The sequence below is a fragment of the Numida meleagris genome, chromosome 5, assembly GCF_002078875.1.
Source record: "Numida meleagris isolate 19003 breed g44 Domestic line chromosome 5, NumMel1.0, whole genome shotgun sequence".
NCBI lineage: Eukaryota > Metazoa > Chordata > Aves > Galliformes > Numididae > Numida > Numida meleagris.
In genome coordinates, this window is record NC_034413.1 from 31692584 (window position 1) to 31705533 (window position 12950).

Below are 12950 nucleotides of genomic sequence, written 5' to 3' on the forward strand. Positions count from 1 at the left end.
CTCGGCCCCGCCCCGCGCCTGCGCGCTGGGCGCGCCCCGCCCCGCGCAGGAGGGGGCCGTGACGCCAGCAGCGTGCGCCGCCGCTTGGCACCGCCCGCAGGAGTGCGCACGCCTGCGCAGTGTGGGCGAGCGGAGGTGCGGGCGGCGCGGTGGGGCCGGCGATGGCCGCGGTCGGGCGGCGCTCAGGTATCGGCGCGGGGCGAGCCGGGGCGCGGGGCCTTCTCGGAATGGGCCGTGGGGGAAGCCGAGGGTGCGGCGGGTTCGTGGGGCCGCGCCGGTGGCCGGGGGAGGAAGAGGAGGAGCGGGTTGGGGAGGGCGGCCGGCCGGCCGCTTCCCGCCCGGGCTGTGCTGCGGCCCCGTGGCCTGGGCCCGGCGTGCAGGGCCGGCCGTTCCGGGACGGCGTTTTGTTGCCGTCGGTTTCATTTCTTCTTTCGTACTTCTCGCGTTGCCTTAGCTAAAAACCTCCTCGTGGCGAAGGAGCGGCGGCGGGCTTTCCCCGCGGCCCGAGGCTGCGCCGCACCGGGTGGGGGCCGCCGCTCCGCGCCCACCGCTTCCCCGCCCGCGGCCCCGGGAGCGCTGCGCGACACTGCTCTGCTTTGCGGCCCGGCCTGCCCGCGGCGGCGCCTCCGGCGGCGGTTTGTGTTTCCCGCGGTGCCGCGTGCTGCCCGCCGGGTGCTGGTGGGTACAGAGCGCCTTTTTTTTTTTTTCTTTTTTTTTTCTTTCTTTTTTTTTTTTGTTTGTGTGTGTTTCAAAGCTTGTAGTTGCGCTCTGTTCTCATAGGTTGCAGTTCCAGAAGCTAGGCGTCGGGAGCTTTGCCTTTCGCCATGGCTCAGTTCGGAGGACAGAAGAACCCTCCATGGGCCACGCAGTTTACAGCCACAGCCGTGTCCCAGCCAGGTCAGTGACTGCACGGCGCTGCCCGAACCCAGCATCTCCGCTGGGTTCCCGCAGGCATGCAGCCCCGAGTGGCACCAGCGTTGTGTTTAAATGGCTCGCACCGGGAGCTTCTCACACCGTACGGACGGTGATATTGACTTAACATCAGTTACTTTTGTGAGGGGGGATAAGTAAAATCACAAATGGATTTCTATTGATTCTCAGGGTTAGTAAACAAGGTATCGAGTTATTCATATCTAGTGTTGTGTAAATCAAACCGTGCTGCTCCACGTTAAGTAATGTCAGCCCCGGTAATGCTTTGCAGTTCTTGAAGTGCTGCCAGAGTTTCATTTCTAGGGCAGCCTAAATTGGTGCTTACAAAGTAATTCATCTTTATTAATACAGAGGGTATGCTTCCTGTAGTGAAGATGTCTCTGAAGTTTGCTGCTTGGTGGGGAGCTGCTGCGTGTATGTGTGTCTGTTTGCAAATGTATCTATATATATACTTAATGCCAAGCTAGAACTCAGAGGTCTCACCCTGCTGATAACAGGGTGTCTTTTTGCTTTACCTGAGAATCCTCTTTTATTGCAGCATGGCGTTTTTGAAAACCTAACTGTTTATATTTTATATTCATGTTGTTTTATACTGCCAAGGGTTTTGAGCAAGGAATGTGAAGATTGCTGTGTGGTCAGCTTCAGGGCTGCCTTTTTCTCCTATATACAAACTGTTTCCTAAATATTACAGGTTGTCCGATGTGAAAAGGCTTAAAAAAAGCTGTGGGACTTTGAGGCTCTGAGATAAAGAACTGTCTGGTTTTTGTGCCGTTTTCCCTTGAGTACTGCTTCTGTTTGATGTGAAGCAGCATGCCATCCCTCCTTGGTCAGGGGCTTGAGTTCTGAGCACAAGCTGGGGATGCATGCCTGTGATTCACAGAAGTTGGCTTGTCTGTCCAGGCACGCAACATCTCTCTCCTGACTGTTTGCTCTCCCTAACTTAGTCCATCTCCAGTTTTTCCCTTGGGCACTGCTTCCTTTACCTGCAAGCTCATCCGTATGCAGTCCCAGGTTACCCCTGCGCAGCCCTTAGCCTCTGCTGCTTCTGTGCCCTGCCAGCTGGCAGCGTGCAGTTTCCCTTGTTTCTCTGAATAACTCACACTTCCCTCATGAAGTGGTGCCACTCCTCTAAGAAATTGCTTACCAATGGGTAAGGGCAGCCATAGCGAGCATGGGTTGCACAGATGTTGCCTTTGGTTGTGGTGTCTGACTTGGTGCCACCTTGGAGCAATTGAAGGACAGCAGCCTTGGGGCTGGGGCCTTCTCGGCAGCCAGTGCAGCAGGGAGGTGGGTACAAGGCCTGAGGGCTGGCTCCATGCTTCTGTGGAGGGAAGGCTGCACAGAAGCTGGCAGCCATCTCAGACCTCCCAGGGCAAGGACCAGAAGTGGCCCTGGGGAGGGGGTGGGTGGAGCACAGACACTGAAGGCACAGCCTGACTTCTGATCCTCGGTCCTGTTCCTGCAACTCTGCCTTTGGTTAGCCTACTTCTCAGTCTCCATCAATTAAACGAAGTGCAGAATTTAACTGGGATAGGACCATCAGCATCAGTTGCTGTGGGAGGTGTTTCACCAGCTAAATGAGGACAGGGAATCTCCAGGGTTTTTCAGCTGTTCATCTAATCCAGGAGCACCTGACGCTAACATAGTAGCCTCTAAAGACTAACATTTAATTGCAGTTCTGCCACCTTCCTGCCATGTTTCAACTGTCCTTTGTGATCACTTGAAAGCATTTAGCTCCTTACGTTGCTCTCTGCAGTCCTTTCCTGTTCTTGCTGCAATACACAGTTGCCATGTCTGCATCCTCTTTCATTCTTGTCTTTATTACCGATTCCAGTCGCTGGGATACTGCCACCCTGCTCCATTTTCAGTGCTCATGTACACAGAGTTCCCTGCTTTCTTTATTGGCAGTGCTGATTTGTAATAGGCAGTGCAAGAAACCTTTCTGAAAAACATGTGCTCCTTGGCATGGTGAGAGCTGGAGGACTTTAGCTCTGAGTTGCAGCTGAGCAGCCTCTTTCCTGCAGCATTCAGCATGGAGGCGTGCCTGCCAGCCAGGCTGCTCCACTGATGGGGGTTGCTGACTGGCACATGCTGCTTCTCACCTGCAGCTGAGCTCAAGAGGTTGTGCAGACTGGCTTGTGTAAATCTCCATGTTCATGAACAGATTGAAAGAAAAATACCAAAATTTTGTAAAAGGTGTTAAATATATTTACAAATTGCAGCTGTTTTTATTGAAACGTCAGGTTCCTTCTCCAAAGCATCAGGGTCCTCATGTATTGGGGAAAGAAATACTGATTTTCATAATGCAGACAGTGTCATATGGAGCTTTTCCTGAACTTTGGTCTCAAGTGGTGACTGATGATATTGCAAGATTGATTTGATCATTGCAAAAAGATAATTTCAGGAGGATTTTTTTTGTCTTGCTGCCTTTGATAGTGTGTTGGCCATTTCTGATGAAGAAGTCACTGTACGAGTTGAGACTTAATTATTAAAGTGCATCACTCTAAGGTAGTTGTGGAGTTAAGTACCATGTAATGAAGGGTTCCTGGGATTGTTCTGGGACGGTTACTTACTAATTTCTTTCTGTGCCTCTAGTGTTAGAAGACAGGTAATTCCAGAGGCCAGTAAATGCCTGGTGAGGAGAGACTGACATGCCATATGGTGAAGTTGTTGCTCTTGTCATATGGTTTTGTGCATCACAAAACTGAAAACAGAATGAAGTCCCTACTCTGCTGCTTCAGAATAGTTGAAGTGTAGATTGTACCTATTCCAGAAACTTGAAACTTAGGAAATTAAAAACTGTAAAATTTCTAGATAAAACAAAGTGCTTGTTCTGAGTTCTTCTGACTCTCATGATGATGCGTGAATTCCTCAGATGCCTTCCTGTTCTCTCAGCATGTTTTGTTGGTGGCACAGTGCTTAGCATGTGCTGTCTTCAGAATGGAGATATCCCCTTGTCTTTTGGAACCTGTTTCCGTGGAACTGTAGTCCAGGGGAAGTCCTGGCTGTGCTGGGTTCTTGCTGATGAGCATTGTCTTCTTTGCTGTATCAAGACCTAAAGCATTACAGTGAAGAACAGTTGTGCCTTCTGGTTGTTGCTGGGGGCAGCCATGAGATGACTAAGAGAAGTGTCAGGGAAGGACAAACATGCGATGGGAAGTCACAGTTGCTGTCAATTCTGAGAGGTATTCAGAGCCCTGGATAGGCAGAGTACTTCTTTACTGTAACACATAAATCTATGTCACTTACCTCTAGAATTCAGAAGCAGCAAGAGGAACTGTTAAATATTGCCTTAAAAATTGTTTGTGACAACGGAAATTTTAGATAAAAGGGTGTTTGAGCTGCAGCCTAGGACTCAGATTTGGCCATGGGTGGTCTAGAATAGAATTATAGAGTGAATGACAGTGGCTAACATAGTCAAACAGATTCAAAGGTAATAGCATTAAGTGAACTCATGTGCTAATAGGAATTTCAGTTCAGCATTTGGAAGTTAAAGAATGTGTGTGTTCTGTTTTTTTTGTTTGTTTGTTTGTTTTTGTATTGAATGAGCCAGCAAAGTAATATTAGCCAAGAAAAGTGGAAGTTATCCCAGGATAACATCAGCAAAGCATTTCGATTAGATTTGGTGTCTGTTTAAGGTGTGTTATATAGAGCACTGGGGAGAGTGTGCTTCTGGGTGGTCAAAAACTCCCATTGTGATTGGAACTGGCAGAGGAGAAGCAGCGGTAGGTGTGAGGATGGAGGCAGTGCAGGGCCTGTCGTGGGAGGAGCCCCGTGTTTGGCTTACTTAGCTTCTGAAACCAAATGAATGTTGGAATTTTCCAGGGGGAAAGTCGCATTGTACTGAAAATACTGTAATTTTGCTGTACTGTAGAATGCTCGATTTCACTGTTAAAATAGTTTTCCTTCCTGGAATACTTATGTTAAATATTTGATATAAATCACAGCAGCGATTGTTATTTTCACTGTTGTTTATGGATTTCTTACAGGTTTCATTCCAAAATTGTAAGATGCTTAATGCCATCAACTTGTTTTGTAAATATTTTTATCTTCCTGCAGAGAATAGTGTGGCAGAAGGGATTGCCTCATTCAGAATTTGTTATGTTGATTACAGCACCTGTGCATTTTCTGTTGATCACTAAGCACTAGGCTTAGTGCATCCATGGGTCAGAAGTGGCAGTGTCACTTGGGGTCAGTGGAAACGTTGTGGAGCATGAACTCCACAGGAAGAATACAGTACACGTGCTCTTAACTTCATTGTGTGTCTTTAGTAGCTTTGGGAAAGGAGCCCTGTTCCCTTTGAATGTTCTGAAGGTGGCTGGCTGACCTGTTTTTACTGGCAGCGGGCTTCTGTACCGAGTTTCTCTTTAGTTCTGCTTCAACATCTGAACCAGACTGATAGCTTGCTTAAATGATATTTGATCACGCAGTTACACATAACTTGCTTGACAAACTCATGCTGTAGCTGGAGCAGGTTTCCAGATAGGTTTGCATTTCTTTACTGAGATTTGCGTTCTATGGTGTTTTCTGTCCCTAAGAGTTCTTTATATAAAACTTAATCATTTGAAGCAACAAACCACGTGGATAGCTGCTGCTTATGATTTACTTCATATTCTACAGTGAATTAAAAGCTGATGTGACAATAAAATTATTACTTTTTTCCTAATGTACGGTGTGGATTTGTGCAGCACAAACTCGCTAGTGGGAGACGGAGACAGCTTGGCTTGCTCCCTTTATACGTGAGGATTGATGAAGCTCCCTGTTGTTACAAGCTGCTCCCTCTCTACCAGCCCCCACAGCTAGGAAATCCAGCTTGCTCTGGGACAAAGACAGTACTGAGTGAAGCAAAGCCTTGTGCATTTGCTAGAGCACACATTCTATAAACCTCAGCCTCAGAGCTGCTGCTACAGTAAGGATTTCTCGCGCCCTCAGAATGAAATGCTAATTGATGTACAGAACAGAGCGGTGATCCTCATCATGCTCATCCAAAGCCTGCAGCACACCCCGCATCTTTTCTTGAATGTATGTGCTGGGAGCAGGCGAGAGACAGGGCTGACAATTACGGCCATGCAGTCGTACGCAACTCGAAAGAAGGAAATTCAAGTCTCTGTGCCTCTGCTGTAGTGTACTATTTATAAATACATTGAGGAAAAGAGGTAGTGAGGCGGGATCCTTTATCCCGTTTTTTTTTTAAGTGGATTTATCTACTTCAGGAGCTTGACTCAGTTACTGTGAGAAAGTGAATCTGTTTAAAGCTGCTCTTAGTGCTGGTGTGCGTGTTCTCGTTTCAGCTGCTCTTGGTGTGCAGCAGCCGTCGCTGCTTGGAGCCTCTCCTACAATATACACCCAGCAGACGGCGCTGGCCGCGGCAGGCCTGACTACGCAAACACCAACCAACTACCAGCTAACTCAGACAGCCGCTCTGCAGCAGCAGGCGGCAGCTGCAGCAGCTGCCTTACAGCAGGTAAAGAACAGAGCATTTGCGGTTGTTGCTACGGACTTACAAACATAAAACACCGGCTTTGTGAAGCAGAAGTATGTCAAAGAAAAGAAAATGGGGAGATATTTACCTTTGTTTTGTAAACCTCTTAAAAAAAACAAGTAGGATCGTAGGCCTGCAGCTGTTGACAGCTGTTTGAATCAGTGAAGGTGGGAATTTTGGCTGTGGAGGTGCTGACCACTTGCTGTGGAATGCTGTCTGGGAAAAGGAGTTCTGCCATGCCTAAGCTCAATATCTCAAGTTCCAAATATTTCCAGTCACCATATGTAACTTAATATCATTTTGCATTATTTCATGCAGATTCTACTGTATGTGCTAATGTGAAGCTTTAGCTAGGAAGTCCAGCCAGAATCCAGTCTAAAGATGAAGAATATTTGTTATAAAAGTAGTACATATTGATACTACTTCTGTTGTTAAATTTGAATAGTTTTTATCTCAGACATGTCTAGCAGTTAATTGTATTTGATATTTTGGGCCTAATAATACTTCTTGTTCATGAAATATTTTGCTTTTATCTGTTTCAGCAATATTCACAGCCTCAGCAGACTCTCTATAGTGTACAGCAACAGGTTTGTCTGATTCTTACTGCATACATCACAAATTTAGAGATAACGTTGGTTGTGTGTATTGTAGGAGTTGTCTACAAAAACATCCTCATGTGGGAAGTTGTGAAAGTAATGTTTTTGGTAGTGAAAGAGAGCTTGAAGTTTACAAACTTGGAGAGATGTATCCAGAATGGAAGCCTGCCTACCTTCACACAAAAAGAAAATAAAACATACGCTATTCCATGAGTACATGATTCCTTCTAAACTTTGCACTAATCAGGGCCGTGTATTTTAACTGCTGGAAAGATGCTGTCCAAAAAAAGTTCCCTTTTACATGTTTCATGGTCTTTGAATGTGCAGGACTTTGAAAAAGACTAAGAGGACATGAGAATTAACAGGCCTATGCTTCTTTAGCTGCCAAAACTTTTTTTGATATTCCTGCTAACTTTGAGTTACGAGGAAACAACATGTCTGCTTACTGAATAAATCTGGATTATACAATATTATGATTAACCAAATTAACACAATTTTATGAATATGCAAACAGCTTAAATGACTGAACCCCCAGAGGACTATTAGGGACTCAGATTAAGCAAAAAATACTCATACTTGTAAAGAGGAGGTAAAATTGTACAGTTTCCTTAAGCATATAAAATTAATTTATAACTTTATTTATTTTAAGTTGCAGCAACCTCAGCAGACCATTTTAACTCAGGTTAGTTTGGTTTTATTGTTTGGTCTTCACCCCCAAACACAGATAATGCAAGAGCACAAATTTCTGACTTCCTGAGCATTTCAATCTGTAAGATGAACTAATATAAGTGGACATCTTATTAGTACAGGTTTATTTTATCCAGATGTTAAAATATGCATAGCCTTGGTTTCAAAAATTTAATGGCAACCACTTTTCCTTCATCTTGAAGGAAATGTGTGTTGAATGCTTTTTTTTGTTTGTTTGAACTTCAAGTATTTAGTTGTTTTGCAGTAACAGGGAAAATCTTTCCTTTAAAAAGGAATTTAACTTTGTGCTAACCTTATTGCAGTATGAACACTAGAGGTCTACAAAGAATCTTGCTGAGCTTGAGAAGGTTGAACATGCAACCATTTTAACACTTGAATTAGTTCTAGTCCTGTTTTCACTTAAGATAAACATACTTAGAAGAAAATGAGGTAAAAGTAGTTCACTTAATTTTGGTATTCCACTGTGTTTTAATAAGAGGACAAGCACTTGAATTTGTTAAGTTAGAGAAGGGCTCTGTTAGCTTCAACCTTTGACCAACTTGGAATAATATAGTTGGGATACAACTGGGGAGTGATTTGTAGGCGTATATTCCTAGCAGAGTTAACATTTCTCTCTCCAACCCACTGTCTGGGTTACCTGTAAACAATAATGAAGTCTTCATTTTTTTCTAGACAATGTTAAAATTTTGGAAAATTTGACTTTTTTAAAAGAAAAGGATAAAGCCAGACTTCATTCAAAGTAGATAAAAGATCATCTTCAAAAATAGAAAATAAAAAAAAAATAAAGACTTCCACCTTCTGAAAATCTCTGTTCAGAATAATTGCTTTAGAGATTTCATAAGCAGCTCTCTAAATGGGTAAAAACTGTTCCTTGTAGACATATCCTCTGGTTATGAGATTCATAGTTCTGTTTATTTTGCTTACAGCCAGCTGTTGCGCTGCCTACGAGTCTTAGCCTATCTACTCCTCAACCAGCAGCCCAGATAACTGTTTCTTACCCAGCGCCCCGCTCAAGTCAGCAGCAAACACAACCACAAAAGCAGCGTGTCTTCACTGGGGTAGTTACTAAACTACATGATACATTTGGTTTTGTGGATGAAGATGTCTTTTTTCAACTTAGGTAAGGTGTAAACACTTGTCTACTGATATGTTCTGCGGTGCCCTTGCTAGATTAAAAAAAAATTTTTTACTGCATTATAATTCAGTGATTCCACTCGTGGTGTCTGCAGTTAGCTTATCTCAGTCAGCACTGAGTCAGATGCTGAATTGATAGGTAGTAGATATGAGTTCCTTATGTGAATTTTTAAGTTTTCTTAATGCAAAATACAAAGTTAAGAGATGCAGAAGGTAGTAAGCTCCTTATAATATGGAACTGCAGAATTTGTGGGTGATTAAAAACATATATTTTGCTATCTGCCTGTCTTACTTCAGTATAGTTGAGGAACTTGTGTTAGAGCCAAAGACAGGTGTTAAATTCCTTTGCGTACTCCAAACTGAAGGTACATGCTCTTCCTTTATGAACTTTATCTGCTTTTCCCAACTTTAAACATAACTTACAAATGTAAAAATAGTTTTTGTAGCTAAATAAGACTCACAATACATTTATTGCAATATTTGCAGTGCTGTTAAAGGAAAGACACCTCAGGTGGGCGATAGAGTTTTAGTAGAAGCTACTTATAATCCTAATATGCCGTTCAAATGGAATGCACAAAGGATCCAGACGCTTCCAAATCAGGTAGGGAGATTACCCAGTGTGTCTTCTACTGACTGCTTCTGGTTTAAGCACCTTCACAACTCATTTTCTTTTCTGCTATTAGAACCAGACGCAGGCTCAGCCATTACTCAAGACTCCTCCGGCAGTTCTTCAGCCCATTGCGCAGCAGACAGCGTTTGGTGTTCAGGCACAGCCGCAGCCACAGTCGTTGCTGCAGGCACAGATATCGGCAGCTTCAATCACACCTCTGCTTCAGACGCAGCCTCAGCCATTACTGCAGCAGCCACAGCAGAAAGGTGCTCCTTCAGTGTGCTAAGCTTGATCTAGTCCTTACTGTGCTTAGTGTGTTTTTTTCTGTCAGTGAGAAGTCTGAAGTAACAGGTGAAGTAATGTGGAAAGAATCCTGCTGAAGGGCAGCAGGATCCTTATTTTTCAGTTAGAATGTGCATTTCCTGCAACTATATGCAAGGCACGTTGCCTCCCCTACTAGCTCAAGAGTCACCTGGATGTTCCTATGGACTCTTGTCATTCCTAATAAGATTTCATAATCTGAAGGCAAATTGGGTGTAGTTTTTATTCTGACACTTTTGCAGACAGTGGGGAGAGTTGAAGATAGTGGTAGTGTTGTAGTTCTTCAGCATCATTTGGAATGTTCAGCAAAGTCAGGTTTTGCGTATAATGGTGTTCGTAAAACTGTTATTTCCATTTTAGTGTTTTATTCATTTCAGTCAGCCAAACTGACATTTATGAGAATAAATATTGCTGAATATGGTAAATATGAAACAAAGACTGTTGTGGTCTTTGGGTGGCTGGCAAGTCGGTAATAGAATTGATAATAAGACACAATCAAGATACTGACTTCCTACTCACGAGAAAAGCAAGGAGAGAACAGTTCTGCTAATCTAAGCAGAACTGTAATAAGCATTTATACAAAACAGTGTAATTGGTCCTAGTTGTTCATCAGTGTTTATTTGCTCTATTTACAATCAGTTAAGTGTGTACTGTCTTGAGCCAGCAGAATTATATGTTGGGGAATTGATACTCCAGGATAATCAGTTGATATAAGAGCAGTTTTTACAAGAAGTTAATTGTTTTTACCTATGAATAGCATCATAAATAAGTTGTAGGTTTTCTTTAGTTCTTTGAGTATGTGGTATATCCATCTTAAAATCTTTTCCAAGAGAAGATTTAGGTATTTACTAGGGTAACTACTATATGCTTGGATTTCTATTAACTTCTGTATTTAAAAAAATGCTTTGAAAGCAATTTTGCTTCATGAAATAAATCCTAGAGGCTGAATTTGTATCAGTGAAGAAGAGCAAAGGTCTCTTGAGTTTCTTGGGGAGGATGATAATAATCAATAGGTCAGTTTGACTCTAGAGATATTTTAGAGAACATACACGTACATGAGGAAAACAACAGTAAAGTGGCAGTGTTTTTAGGGACTTACGCAGTTGTCCTCTACTATGTGTTGATTATGTATGTTTTTGTTCCAGGTGGTTTGTTACAGCCCCCTGTCCGTCTAGTTTCACAGCCCCAGCCAGCTCGAAGATTAGACCCACCATCCAGATTTTCTGGGAGGAATGACAGAGGAGGAGATCCCATGCCAAACCGAAAAGATGACAGGAGGTACGCTGCTGACAGATCTTCATAGAGTGCTTTCAATATAATGTAGTCTAATAAAGCTGAGCTGCTTGCTCTAGACTGGGTCAGTGATATGCATAACTGTTTTTACCATTAGATAACTGGTAACATTAGTTAAATGGAACTCATTGAAGAATTCTTATCTGTTTGAAATGAAAAATTGCATTATCAGTCTCTATTGTAAAGAATTTGCTGAAATTCTATGAGGAATTTCTCCTTTCCCTTTTGTGAGTCATCCCTGAGAAGTCTAGCTTCAATTGTGGCAGAAAGCTTTTTGTGTTAGATAAGTGCATTGCATGTTGCTATCTTGTGTGCATATTTTTTTAAAGCCGTGAAAGAGATCGGGAGAGACGTAGATCTCGGGAAAGATCACCCCAGAGAAAACGCTCCAGAGAGAGATCGCCTCGGCGAGAGAGGGAGAGGTCGCCTCGAAGGCCGCGACGTGTTGTTCCTCGTTACACAGTTCAGTTTTCTAAGTTTTCATTGGACTGGTATGTTCATAAAACCAGATTTTTACTTCAAGAGCTCTCTTTTTTTTGTGGACACCTTTATTTGAGGAATGTTTGTTTAACAGTTGCTTTTAATACATGACACGTTAAATATATTACTCTCTAAATTGACACGTGCAAGTGCATACGTGGAGTATTATAATGTTCAACAGATGTCTCCAATTTTAAGAAGTATATTCATAGTTCTTAATTATGTGCTTTTCTTATGCTTTTTACTGCTGTACCTTTCAAATACTGTTGTTTGTTTCAGCCGCAGCTGTGATATGATGGAGCTGAGGAGGCGTTACCAGAACTTGTATATCCCAAGTGATTTCTTTGATGCTCAGTTTACGTGGGTGGATGCTTTCCCAATGTCTAGACCATTTCAACTGGGAAACTACTGTAACTTCTATGTAATGCATAGAGAAGTAGACCCTATAGACAAAAATGCTGCTGTCCTTGATCCACCTGATGCTGATCATCTGTACAGTGCTAAGGTTTGTACAGTTTCCAGTATTACAACTACTCCTTACATTTTTTTTTTGCCAATAGGGGAAAAAATGAATATAACTGAACTGATCTTTTTTATTTGAGCAAAATACAGTATTTTAAACCCTTTAGTAGATGGCTAGCAGATTGAAGAATAGTGATGGAAATTTAATTGTTTTTCTGTTACTAGAGCTGTCCTGAATTTTTTGCTGAGATACTTTCGTATTCTCTGCACTCAGGAAAGAAAGTTGCAGGATCTCTGAATGTATCTCTTAGGCAATTTTTTTTCTCAACTGTTCCTAAAACCCTTCCATTTGATAGCTCTTCGATTAAAATAAGTCTGTGATTTCTACATCAATTGGATTTAGAAACAAAACTGTATTTTTCAAAGGCTTACTAATCTGACTGCAAAAAAATATCAGGTGTAATGTTTTTTCATTCTATTGATGCAACTCTTTCAGAAAGTTGAGCTTTACAGTACAATCTTTAAATGAGAAAATAGCATTTGGTTTAATAATATTAATCTATTTAGGTTATTAAGGAAGCTTGTTAGATTTGACAGGGCCAATGGGATGCTAAGAAGATGCAGATAGATGTCAACCAGCTCTCTGGGATTGTAATAAAATGGAAGAAGTCCAATACATAAACCAGAAATATACTCAGTGTACTTCTCAATATAGGCTATTTGGCGTATAGTAGTAGTGGGAAGCAGAGCAGCAGTTTGCTTGTTGCTTTGTATGCTTTCAGTTGTTTTTTTTTTTTTTTAAATCACATTGCGTGCATATGGAATAGTGAGGGACAGAGAGAGGTCTTTGGCAGACATTTTAAGGTCAAGTTCTGCAATTTCTATTTTCTTTATTCTGATTTTTGCGCTGTTAAGAAAAGCATAGGTATGTATG

General features: G+C 42.5%; 1 protein-coding gene across 5 annotated transcripts in view; it reads left to right on the plus strand.

Moving 5' to 3' along the window:
- Positions 58-12950, plus strand: part of CCAR1 (cell division cycle and apoptosis regulator 1) — a 27886-nt gene continuing 14993 nt past the window's right edge. For 3 of the 5 annotated variants that reach the window (XM_021400559.1, XM_021400563.1, XM_021400564.1), the window contains exons 1-11: positions 58-186; positions 781-897; positions 6222-6394; positions 6955-6999; positions 7658-7690; positions 8643-8836; positions 9337-9451; positions 9534-9726; positions 10927-11059; positions 11404-11565; positions 11834-12059. In XM_021400559.1, coding sequence (XP_021256234.1) covers positions 825-897; positions 6222-6394; positions 6955-6999; positions 7658-7690; positions 8643-8836; positions 9337-9451; positions 9534-9726; positions 10927-11059; positions 11404-11565; positions 11834-12059 — 1347 coding nt within the window. In that variant the 5' untranslated portion in view covers positions 58-186; positions 781-824. The remainder of the gene's footprint in view (positions 187-780; positions 898-6221; positions 6395-6954; positions 7000-7657; positions 7691-8642; positions 8837-9336; positions 9452-9533; positions 9727-10926; positions 11060-11403; positions 11566-11833; positions 12060-12950) is intronic. The other 2 variants (XM_021400560.1, XM_021400562.1) reach the window with 2 other exon arrangements.